General features: G+C 42.8%; 1 protein-coding gene across 1 annotated transcript in view; it reads right to left on the bottom strand.

The window, feature by feature from the left end:
- prkcab (protein kinase C, alpha, b) overlaps window positions 1-11,636 on the bottom strand; it is a 205,371-nt gene extending 193,735 nt beyond the window's left edge. The window contains exons 1-2 of the mRNA XM_080445916.1: window positions 11,286-11,636; window positions 10,327-10,358 (exon numbers count right to left, since the gene is read on the bottom strand). Coding sequence (XP_080302042.1) covers window positions 10,327-10,358; window positions 11,286-11,458 — 205 coding nt within the window. The 5' untranslated portion in view covers window positions 11,459-11,636. The remainder of the gene's footprint in view (window positions 1-10,326; window positions 10,359-11,285) is intronic.
- Window positions 11,637-13,230: the final 1,594 nt, after the last annotated feature.

Genomic DNA, 13,230 nt, shown 5'->3' with positions numbered 1-13,230 from the left:
CACATGGTTAGTGCACTTATTACCTCTACCAAAGGACTAACATCCTCCATTTATAGTATTCTAAACAAAAATCTGCCGATTTATAATGCAATGACTTTTAAACATAAATGGGAGACAGACTTGGGATGCACTTATGATGATGTGGATTGGCAAAACATTCTAGAGAGATCTCAGACAGTTCTGATTTCTAAAAAACATAGACAGATGCAATTTAACATTTTTCACAGAACTTACTTTACCGCACGCAGATTACACAAGATTGATGGGAATATTTCTGCTCTATATATATATATATATAAAATATATATATATACCTTGCATATTATACTTTTTTCCCCGTATACTTTGTTCTTCTTCTGATGGTGTGATTTATCCATTTATTATTTTATAAAACATTCAGTTCCTCATTTCCTTACCTCACCTCACCCCAGCATAACCCTCCTCAGGCATTATCTAATAATGCTGCTGTTTGTCTCCCACACACACACACACACACACACACACACACACACACACACACACACACACACACACACACACACACACACCAAACACACACCAAACACACACACACACGCACACGCACACGCACACACACACACACACACACACACACACACACACACACACACACACACACACACACACACACACACACGCACACGCACCACCAACCTGTCACAACAGATCAGGTGTCTGTAGAGAGATGTTACCCTGGCAGAGACAGTGCTATGGACCATGCAGGGATGTTAACGGCTAAGTCGCTCGTTATAAGATATCCGAATAGGCTCATCAGCTTCATGGTTAATTTACATAATAATAAATGTACGTTACGCATCTTCCTGATGGTGTTATTTGGTTATGGGGAGATGTCATTATTTTAAACACACTCAGGGAGGCACAAGAGAGTATAGTCTATGTCCAAAGGTGCCTCCAGCCCTCCACACATGAGCCGGTCGCAAGCCCATGCAGCATCTCCAGCCATTTCCGGCGGATCTTCCAGGGCTTTGAGCAGCAGTGTCAAGAAAGTGACGTTTTTCGGGATGTGTGGTTCTTTGACTTTAGTGCTATTTGTGAGGACGGAGGAATGCACACTACTTAATATGAAAGCATTATGCATGTGCAATATAAAATATGAATATTATCCATATTATCCACTATCCAGCGATATGGAAACATTAGTGCACCTTGACAAAATTAAACACCATTACATTATTGTGAATAGCATTAACCAAATGAACCCCAGCATGGGGGGGAACATAAAAACATAAAAAACATAAAAAACATAAAAAACATAAAAAACATAAAAAACATAAAAAACATAAAAAACATAAAAAAACATAAAAAAAACATAAACAATAACCGATCTACAAGCTCACAACGCGTCGCGCTGCGACGCGTTGTTAGCATGTAGATCGGCTATTTTTGGCAAAGGGATTTGGTGTTAACAGAAAAAAAGCGTCCAAGAAATGTAGGTCAGTTTTTACTGAGAATACAGGGTTTAAGTAGAATGTTAATTACATCAATAATTATAAACGAATATCGGCTAGCCGGCTCAAAAGATATCCGTTACTGACATCCCTATTATGGACGCAACCATTTTCCAGCCGTTTTGCGAGAGAAACAATCAAACCAGGTCTACGAAAGCAAGCCCACAAGAAGCAACTGTCTGTAGGCCACATGAGCGCACACACACTCACACACACACACTCACACACACAGGCTTTGAGCAGCTTGTGGGCCACGCCAGAATGTTTTTTTTGGAACAGGGGAGTCTGGTGCAACGCTCAGGTCCTGGACCTGGTGAGACGAAGGAGGAGCCCGGCCAGAAGGCCATCCACAGAGCCTAGTCCCTCCATGTGCCAGAGCCTGTCCTCTCCCCCAGCCCCGGCAGAGTAGTTCCGGAGAAGCGGACTGAGTGACCCTGTCTTGCCCTGAGAGGACTGACCATGGGTAGCTACTGGGATGTAAGTCTGGGCTTGATCAACCCCGGCTGGGTCACCTGGGCGAGGGTGTAGTCCCAGTTGCATCCATGTGATGTTTTTCTTTATGGGCAGCGTCAACAAAGTGATGTTTTTCGGGATGTGTAGTTCTTTGACTAGTGCTAATTGCGAGAGAAACAATCAACCAGGTCTACGAAAGCAAGCCCAAAAGAAGCAACTGTCTGTAGGTCACATGAGCGCGCGCACACACACACACACACACACACACACACACACACACACACACACACACACACACACACACACAGCAAAATCAGTTTAAGAACTTTAACCCTATACTGCATATAGGCTGTTTGAAAATAGCCGATCTACCTACCGGTACTCACAATGTGTGCTTGTAGATCTGCTATTTTCAGATGAGGGTCCGCAGAAAAATACATATTCATTTGGGGGGTACTTTACTACTTGACATGAGAATGTGTGGGAACCACTGGTTTAAACAACATTAGGAAACAAGCCCAAATAAGCAACTACAACTACACGCCAAAAAATCAAACTGCAACCCGCAACTACCAATATCTACAAGCAACTTTACTGAAAAAAAACAAGCCCAAAGTGGCTTATAAATAAGCAGACCTGGCAACAGGTGCACACACATGGAACCCCTGAGTGACTCCACCCATCACTAAGGATCATTCATATCCTATTTATGTTTCACTATTAACCCATTCAATCCGGGAACGCATCTGTGTCATTTTAAGATTTATTTGGCTATTCAAAAACAGCAGATCTACAAGCTCATAGTGTGGCACTCTGTGCCGCACTATGAGCTTGTAGATCTGCTATTTTTGAATAGCCCAAAGTATAAAATAATGGTTATAGGTAAAAATCTGAAATGACACAGTAGGCCTATATGCGTTCCCGGTCTTAAAGGGTTAAGGTCTATGACGCACAACTGTGAAAGGCATAAGGAGAGCTGCTTGATATCATTTGGTCCTGCTGGCATCTCTGTCCACTGACCACTTTAAAGCTGGCGGACATGTTTTGGCCATGTTGTTATCGGTGAATATTTTCCAAAATGTTCAAAAAAATTATAATAGCAAAAATAAAATAGCAGATCTCTTGTTTCTGAGCTTGTAGATCATCTGGTTTCACTATATCTCCCTAAAAATACTTGAACCCTATAGCAACCATATTCTGAGGGGAATATATTAGCCAAAAATAGCCGATCTACAAGCTCACAACGTCACATCACGGGCACATCAGCTCGATTCTCTCAAGAATCCAAATCATACATCAATTCAACCACGTTGAAATCATAAACTATATATATTTTTTCTTCCAATGAACTAAAAGAGGTAATCACGTTGTTTTCTCATCTGATTTCCCACAGGGTGGGTGAATGACAAAGTACAAATAATATTACACACAGTGGTGCAAAGTAACTAAGTACATTTACTCAAGTACTGTACTTACAGTAAGTATAATTTTGAAGGTATGTTTACTTTACTGGAGTATTTCCACATTTTAAGTACTTTTTCTTCTACTCCACTACATCTCAGAGGCAAATATTGTACTTTTACTCCAGTACAATTATTTGAAAACTTTAGTTACTCAGTTACTTTGGAGATTTTGATTATTATTACAAAACACCACTTCAGCCCATTTCGGCCATTTGAAAATAGCCGATCTACAAGCTCACAATGCATCGCATTGTGAGCTTGTATATCTGCTATTTTCAAAAGATGTGTATACATTTTATACTTTTGAAAAGTTTCGGGAAAAATGAAATGGGACATGCTGCATAATGAGTACTTTCTAATTTTGGTACTTTAAGTACATATTTATGCCAATACCTTTGTACTTTTACTCAAGTAAGTTTTGAATTCCGGACTCTTACTTGCAACATTTCTACAGTGCAGTAATGATACTTTTACTAAAGTAAAACATGTAAGTACTTTTTTTCCACCACTGACTACACACACCTGTGTGTGATTTGGTGTGTGGTCATGTGACAGCCCCAGATGCTACCAGTTTGTCTTAATTAGTGGTGGGAAAAAAGGTTCATTTCAGTGAACGAACGATTTCGTTCACGTTCACGGCAATGATTTGTTCAAATGATTCGTTCACGTTCACGTTCAGTAACGCTATTTTCTAGTGTTCGAGTAAAAGTACAAAAGTATTGGCATCAAAATATACACTTAAAGTATCAAAAGTAAAAGTACTAACATATTTGAAAATAGCCGATCTACAAGCTCACAACGCGTCGCGAAGCGACGCGTTGTGAGCTTGTAGATCTGCTATTTTCAAATAGCCTAGGTATAAAATAGGGCTAATGTGGTTAATGTATCTTTTATAATGTGTGTAAAACACCATCACGGGAGCGTTTTTTTTTTAACGTTGCGCGTGAACGTAACAGTTTCAGAAAATGAACGAGCTCGTTCACGTTCATGGCAAATGAACTAGTTATTTTGAACGAATCGATCATGAACGACACATCACTAGTCTTAATTGAGGGAACTTGGATTGCCAGTATAAAGCCGAGAGAGATATCTCTGTTAGGTTCACGTAGGGCAGAAGGGTTGTTATAGCAGAACAGTGGTCCCTGTTGTGCTACCTGCCTGTCTCTATAACCAGTGCGTCTGGGGAAATTCTGAAGTAGTGCTGCCTGTCTCTAATCAGTGCTTCTGGGGAGTCTGTGAGAGTTGTGCTGCTTCTTCTCAGCTAACAGCCATGCTGCTGCTTCTCAGGTATGTAAAGGGTTTGTTGTGATTTATACTAGGCTTCTTTAAACCCATTCAATCCGGGATCACATCTGTGCCACTCACTCTGGATTTCCTTTGGGCTATTAAAAAAAAAAATGGCAGATGTACAAGCTCTGAAAAATCGTGAACATTTTGTGCAACTCTTTGAATATATATTTTGTAACTCAAATCTTTGCTTCTGGAAAAATATTTTACAAATGTTTGCTTTGAAAAAAAATATATATATATATATACATACATTCCAAAATGTGCACACTTTAAAGATTTTTCAAAAATAGCAGATCTAGCTCAGGAGCTTGTAGATCTGCTATTTTTGAATAGCTAAAGTATAAAACGATCTAAAATGACATAGCCTATGCGTTCCCGGATTGAATAGGTTAAAAGGCAAAGTGTAAGTGATTTTTTTTTGTAGTTGAAGCTCTACATTCCCATAGATCAGTGGTTTTCAACCCTTTCATATCAAGGTCTATTATTTATTCGCTGTTTGAGCCACAGAACCACCGTTTGAGATTTAGACTCTCAGACCCAAGACTTAGAATGTTTTATAAGTTTCTGTCCACAATTCCATGCTGTATTGATGTGGTACCATAGGAGAGCTATAACAAGCAAATGTTCACCAAAATAACAAAGTAATGCAGAACAATAGCTTTAACTCTTGAGTGTAAAATGAAACCAAATGGGTCCATTTGGTTTCATTTTACACTCAAGAGTTAAAGCTTTCTATGGGTCCATTTGGTTTCCAACTCTACTGGGGACCACCTGGAACCCCCTCAGGGACCACTGGGTGAGAAGCACAGTGCCACAGATGACTAATTGCTATAGTGTGTGTGTGTGTGTGTGTGTTGAGTATCAGGGGTCTCCCTGTCTTCCCAGCTCTTAATTAAGGGCCAGTGAATCCTGGTTGTCTATAATTGGTAGGCTTTATCCTGACCTGGAAATGCATTCTCCAAAGAGCTGGAGACACATGCAGAGCTACTTTTACTCTACGCCCTCTATAGTAATGATTGGAATGTAGAGCTATTTAATCATTATAAAACAATGGCTTTAAACGTGGCTTACTCAGTGATTTATTGTGAAGTCTGTCTTTGTTAAGTGAGAGACTTCTGTATTCAATAGAACTCATTGCTATAGAAAGTTTGTTTAAAATGTATTGTGTTCCTGTTTGCTTTAGAAGGCATTTGTAGAATCTGCCTCAGGTCTTAACCCATTAAGACCGGGAACGCATCTGTGTGTCATTTTTAGATTTATTTGGCTATTCAAAAAATAGCAGATCTACAAGCTCACAGTGCGGCACTATGAGCTTGTAGATCGGCTATTTTTGAAAATGTGTGCATATATTAATTAAAACTAACATTTGTAACTCAAACCTTTGCTTCTTGGGGATTCTGGGGATTCTACAAATCCTAACTGTTAAAAAAAAAGTCTGCTGCTATTATATCAGTGGTTCTCAAACCGTTTTTGGCCACGGACCACCATCTCTCAATATTTTTGTTCCAGGGACCCCCAGAAGCAAAGATTTGAGTTACAAATTTGCTTTAAAAATATTTATATTCAAAGATTTGCACATTTTCCAGAGTTTTCAAAAATGGCAGAGGGCTGTGCTATGAGCTTGTAGCTCTGCTATTTTTGAAGAGCCGAAGACATCTAAAAATGATACTGCTGCGTTCCCGGTCTTAATGGGTTAAACTCTTGCTGTTGCCTCAAGTATGACGTTCACCTGTTCTGTGATCCTGCAGGGTCTCCTGGATGTGCCTTGTGCTGTTTGGCGGTGGCGCTAGTTCAAAGGCTATAAAAAAAACTATAACAGGTAATTGACATGCACACTTTTTTTTAAAATGTCACAATGAACACATTTCCTCACTCTGGCCCTTTCATTAATCTCCATCTTCTGCCTTACAGACTATAGGAAGGTCATAGACACCCATAACCTCAAATTCCAGGACGATGGAGACGATGGTGACTACTACCCCATGCCAGGCCAGGTTAATTCCAATATGATGGACTGGACGCAGACACAGACGGACAAACCAATCACATTCCCTTTGCCCTCTAAACCTAAACCACCCATGGGCGAGTCTACACGGCCCTTGCTGGCCTCAGATGCGGGTGCTGCCCACGGTGCTGACTATGAGCCAATCCCATGGCCTTCCTCTGATGACGGTGACCGCCCCGGCACTGACTCAAGCGTGGCAGCTGCTGCGAGTGACCCCCCAAGCCATGTTGCCGATGATCACGTCTTTAGATCTCCAGGTGGCTCTTCTGGCCATGGTGACTACCGCCGTCCTGATACTACTGGCTCCTCACCAGAACGCCATGGAAGCCCTGGGACTGAGGGAATGAACCGTGGTGCTTATGGGGGACTTGGTTATGGGGTACTTGGTTATGGGGGACTTGGTTATGGGGGACTTGGTTATGGGGAACCTGCTTATGGGGAACCTGCTTATGGGGGACCTGGGGGACCTGCTTATGGGGAACCTGCTTATGGGGGACCTGGGGGACCTGCTTATGGGGGACCTGGGCCATTCTATGCTGCACCTAACCCTTATGGATTCTACCCTGGTGACTCTGGTGTGGTGGCTTACCCGCCCCCTAATACCTACAGTATGCATGAGAACGTTGTGTACGATCCAGCACCTTCTGAGAGCTTCTACTGGCACGACGGCGCGTCTGGCTATTATGGTCCTGCTCCTGCTGGGGGTCAGGTGATGGCTCAACACTCTCCTGGTTCTACCCCTGCTGTAGGGGTTTCATCAGCAGACCAACGCCACGCAGGTTCTGGGACTGCGGCTGAAATCCCCCTCGCTGAAGACCTAGACTCTACTACTCTGACTGAAGCCGCCATCCCTCAACCAGCCATCCCTCAACCAGCCATCCCTCAACCGGCTATCGTTCCGCCATACTCTCCTGAAGCCATCTTTCAACCATTCCCTACTTTTACTGAAGTTTTCGCTGAACCGGCCGTCGTGCCACCAGACTCTGCTCCGACTGAAGCGCTCGCTAAACCAGTATTTTTCGAAGAGACCATATTCCCTTACAGAAGGGAAGACGAGGCGGTGTCACGCGGCGTGAGCGAGTCACTTCCCCCACCAGCGCCAGAAACCACACCGCCACCAGAACCCAGACTACCACAACAACCCATGCACATTGTGCAGTCTAGATCTGGCTACCAGAACGGCAGGGTTTCCTTCAGCAAAACCAGCTATTCTGGGCTTAAGCCTGCTAGTCACGGACCCGCTAAACCAGCCAAAGAACCAGTTTTTCATCCCATAGAGCAGCCCACCCCAAGACCTGTTGTTTATCACCCCATAGAGCAGCCCACCCCAAGACCTGTTGTTTATCACCCCAAAGAGCAGCCCACCCCAAGACCTGTTGTCTATTACCCCAAAGAGCAGCCCACCCCAAGACCTGTTGTCTATTACCCCAAAGAGCAGCCCACCCCAAGACCTGTTGTCTATTACCCCAAAGAGCAGCCCACCCCAAGACCTGTTGTCTATTACCCCAAAGAGCAGCCCACCCCAATACCTGTTTATCATCCCATAGAGCAGCCCACCCGCAGACTCTTTGATTTTTACCCCATAGAGAAGCCCACCCCAATGCCTTCTGATTTTTACCCCTACCGGAGAGAGGAGGCCACCCCAAGACCTGTTCTTTACCCCAGACGGGAGCCCACCCGAAGACCCTTTGATTTTTACCCCACAGAGCCGCCCACCCCAAGACCTGCTTCTCACCCCAGAGAGGAGCCCACCCGAAAACCCTTTGATTTTTACCGTAGAGAGCAGCCCACCTTTGATTTTTACCCCATAGAGCAGCCCACCTTTGATTTTTACCCCATAGATCAGCCCACCCCAAGACCTGCTTCTCACCCCAGAGAGGAGCCCACCCGAAGACCCTTTGATTTTTACCCCATAGAGCAGCCCAGAGAGACCAGTATCAGGCGTGGCTTCAGAAGACCTGCTGGTGTTCCAGCTGGCTCCACAAAATCGTGAGGAGCCTTCAACCAGAGGCAAATGGCACGCGTACACGGTAAGACAAAACTTGACTGACTGGGTTCATAACATGTCAAATGAGGTTAAAACAAAGACTGAACATGCTTTCTCTGCACACAGGTTCAAGAAACCCTTCTGTCCTTTACCGGAGCGAGTGATGGATGCCCTGTCTCTGGCCAGATGCAAAAATAAAAGATTTAACCTTCAACTTGTGTGTACTTTTTTTTCTTTTTTCCTAATGCCTTTAACATGGACATGCTAATATTTTCCATAAAGACTTAAATGGATATTTCTCCTTTTTTTTTGCCATAAACTATAGATAAATAATTGAGTAATTGAGAAAACTCGTCACACATTAGAAGGCTAATTTCAGTAAGCAGAACCAAGGATGGGTGTCTTCAATTAATCTAACATGGTTATTAAAATGCAGTTTGAATTACTATGTGTTCATATACAGCAGGAAGGGGAGTGTCTGATAAAAAAAAAAAATCAAACCATCTGGGGTGCTTACAAAAGCCAGAGTAGACGTTAAAACATGTACTGTATGGCATATTGATGGTAGATTTGAAGTTAAGGGAAAGTCACTGCTAACCTGTACTCTTAATTCTAAGGGCCCTATTTTGTGCAGCAGCTTTCTTTTTTGTATTCTTTTGGCAAACTTGTGAAAATGTCTCTACAAGCTCACAACGTATCGCTGTAGATGGGACATTTCCCCCATTTTAAAATGTTTTTCAAAACTATAATGAATGCCTAATAAGATTGGAGATTGGTCATAAGGCGCTGCACAAAATAGGCCTTTTACACATTTGCCCTTTAGCCCTGTATACGTCACTTGCATGACAAATCATACATTCCCTCCTTATTGACGATGCCCAAAATGGGGGGATGCTAGGTTGAAAGTGTTAACGTAATCAAATCACAAAGTATTGATGGTGTACTTATTTGCCAGTTTGATACTGAAATGGTTGCGCTAAAATCATTCTTTAACCCAGGGGTCTTCAACAGGGGGTGCGGGACCCCTAGGGGGTCCAGTTACTACCGGGGGGGCTGCCAAAACTTGGTGTGACTGGATATTCTTTTTTACATTATCCCTATTCTGAAGAGAACTTAAGCCAAAAATGGCAGATCTATAAGCTCACAACGCTGTTTTTGGCAAAGAGGTTTGGTGGTCTATGGAAATGCAGTATGTAGTGGGGGTCCCTGCTTCATCTCTCTTTCAGCTAGGGGGTCCTTGGGCTGAAAACATTGACGACCCCTGCTTTAACCCATTAAAACGGGGAGAGCTTTTTTGCTATGTACAAGCTCACAACGCGTCACTTTGTGCTGCTTGTACATCTGCTAGTTTTGTTTTTACTTTAAAAAAAAAATCAAGTGAACTACTGATTTAGAAGGCATTTGTATAATCTGCCTCAAGCTTTCATGGGTGTCTCCCCCCCCCCCCCCCCCCCAAACAGCCCTGCAGGCCAGGGGCTTAAATGTGTCGTCTTGTTAAATTGCACTCAGATATACAACAACAAAACTGGTCAGCAATGTGAGGACTGCCTGTATGGCTGCATGTGGAAACATCCGGCCATTAATGGGGGACCAATCATGGGCCACTGGTGTACACACCCACACAGCTGGTTTATTTACCTTGGCACTGGAATCCTTGCTTCCCAAATCCCCTGCAAAACAGAAGGAGTGCAGAGTGAGTGAGACAGCCGTACAGTTGATACTCTTATCACAATAAATAACTTAAAAAGTGGACCTAAATGGACAAGTTGCATTTGGGCCACTTTGTTGGTCCCCTTCTCAAAGTAAACTAACTGGTTCAAATAGTACATTCCAGTGACACAACAATGCTGGCTACAGTCCACAGCACAGAGACTCCTGTGTCGTCAACTCTCCAGGGAAAACCTGACCACACGAGCTCAAATAATTCATTACATTTCAGGGTGTCCCAAGAAGTAAATTGTGGAAGCCTTTAAGTTTATACACAACCTAGTATTGTCCAATACCTACCATTTAAAGCCAAGGGGGTGTCGACCTTAAGATGTAGGATTGTAGGCTATCAACAGCCATGCATGTGTCTTATGGGTACTTAACATGAAACGTTCAGGGCTGTGTGTGTGTGTGTGTGTGGGGGGGGGGGGGGGGTGTTATGGAAATAGGTAGCTGATATATTGCACTTTTACCTTAGCGCTAGGTATACTCTTGGTTGCTTGTTTTTGCAGATAATGCACTAAGGACTTCTGGTGATTAGTAGTTTTCGTTCCCTACCTATGTTGAATGCACTTATTGTAAGTCGCTTTGGATAAAAGCGTCTGCTAAATGACTGTAATGTAATGTAATGTTATGGATACATTAACTCACCAGATGAAGTCTTTACAGTGGCTACAGAAGGTGTTATGGATACATTATGGATACATAACTTACCAGATGAAGTCTTTACAGTGGCTACAGAAGGTGATATGGATACATAACTTACCAGATGAAGTCTTTACAGTGGCTACAGAAGGTGTTATGGATACATATGGATACATAACTTACCAGATGAAGTCTTTACAGTGGCTACAGAAGGTGTTATGGATACATATGGATACATAACTTACCAGATGAAGTCTTTACAGTGGCTACAGAAGGTCGGCTGCTTGAAGAACCTGGCGGTGAATTTGTGGTTCTTCACCTCGTGGACGTTCTTCTGCCGCAAAGCGCCTTTACGGGCGAACCTGACGCCGAGCCCCCCAGCAGAGTCATTATAATGCAGGAGATGATGATCAGCCATAATAACGAGAATGATAGAAAAACGAACGAAAAAAAAAAAGTGCAGACAGCAGCAGCTATAGAGCCCCGGGCTGGAAAAGAGAGAAAGTGTCTTCTCCTTCTTCTATTATCCTCCTTCTTATATTCTGATCCCTGTGTGCATGATCCCTTCAGAATGAACGTGCGTCTAGTTTATTGACAGCAGAGAGAAGAGGAGAGGAGAGTCACTGTACAATCCACTTTACACTGAGGAGCTTCTTCTCATCCAAACTGACGTCAGAGTGTGTGTGTGTGTGTGTGTGTGTGTGTGTGTGTGTGTGTGTGTGTGTGTGTGTGTGTGTGTGTGTGTGTGTGTGTGTGTGTGTGTGTGTGTGTGTGTACACTACACACTAACAGCTGAGCTGACCCACCAGGCGGTTTATTATGGGGGTCTGCCTAGTCTAATGTCAACTGCGGGTGGAGGGCGACTCCACGTGGATGTAGGCGGAATTGCAATTTATTTTATACTTGTGTTTTAATCAAAACATGTTAAGACAATTATACCTCATTAAGTTCATTTATTCACCGTTTTCCCCACATGTTTTATGTTCCTGTTAACAGACATTTCGAACTAAATTTATTTCATTCATGTATCTGTATACATATCATTCATGGGGGAACATAAACAAATAATATATTGGGGGGGGGGGGGGCGTCAATGGCAATTGTACATCAGGAAATTTGAAGGACCCGGACTGCCCCCCCTTAACACTGAGAGTGTACAAAAGGAACCAAATGGACCTTGTCTCCATTCGGTTCCCTACACTCTCAGAGTTACAGACACATAAGGGTCCATGTGGTTCCATGTGTATGTATGTACACTCTCAGAGTTAACAGACCTCTCTCACAGGGACTGTAAAGCCGCTTTTCCATCACAGCTTAAGCACGACACTGTCCAGTACAGTCCAGAACCGCACCGCACCGCACCAAAATGTCTTGCGTTTCCATTGCACAAAAGTCCCCACTCGCAAAATCCCCACCCTCCCCTCCCCTCCCGAAGGAAATCAACGCCCCTTTCTTTAACACACCAACTTAGCCTCAGGCTACAGAGTTAGCCTAAATGCTAGCGTGCTTCCTCAGAGCTAGTTTGGCTCTTAAGTTATTATTTGGCCATGTTCACCCTGACTTTAATCTTCGCTATTGTTGGGAAGACCTGTGTGGTGTCTAAACACGTTGCCATCACTTATATAAAAAACATTATTAGCGTGTATCGTCGCACATTCATTGTTGCCAGGTTTAGCAGAACAAAATAAGCAATCAGGTCTATGAAAACAATCCCAAAAGAAGCGACTATCTACGGCTATTTGAAAATAGCAGATCTACAAACTCACAACGCGTAGCGATGCGACGCATTGTGAGTGTGCATCTGCTATTTAAAAAATATATATACATATATAATGTTGACAAATACATATTAATTTGGGGGTCCTTGACATGAAAATGTTTAAGAACCACTGGTTTCAACAACATATGGAAACAAGCCCCAAATAATCAACTACATTTTAGAAACTAGCAGTGGTGGAAAAAGTACTCAAATGTTTTACTTAAGTAAAAGTATCAATACTGCAATGTAGAAGCACTCTACAAGTGAAAGTCTGGAATTACTTGAGTAAAAGTACAAAAACTATTGGTATCAAAATGTACTTAAGGTACCAAAAGTAAGTACTAAAATGTTTGAAAATAGCAGATCTACAATGATGCGATGCGTTGTGAGCTTGTAGATCGGCTATTTTCAAATAGCCTAGGTATAAAATA

Source organism: Gymnoscopelus braueri, assembly GCF_963280865.1.
Source record: "Gymnoscopelus braueri genome assembly, chromosome: 13".
Lineage (NCBI taxonomy): Eukaryota > Metazoa > Chordata > Actinopteri > Myctophiformes > Myctophidae > Gymnoscopelus > Gymnoscopelus braueri.
This window is presented reverse-complemented; position numbering and strand designations above follow the sequence as displayed.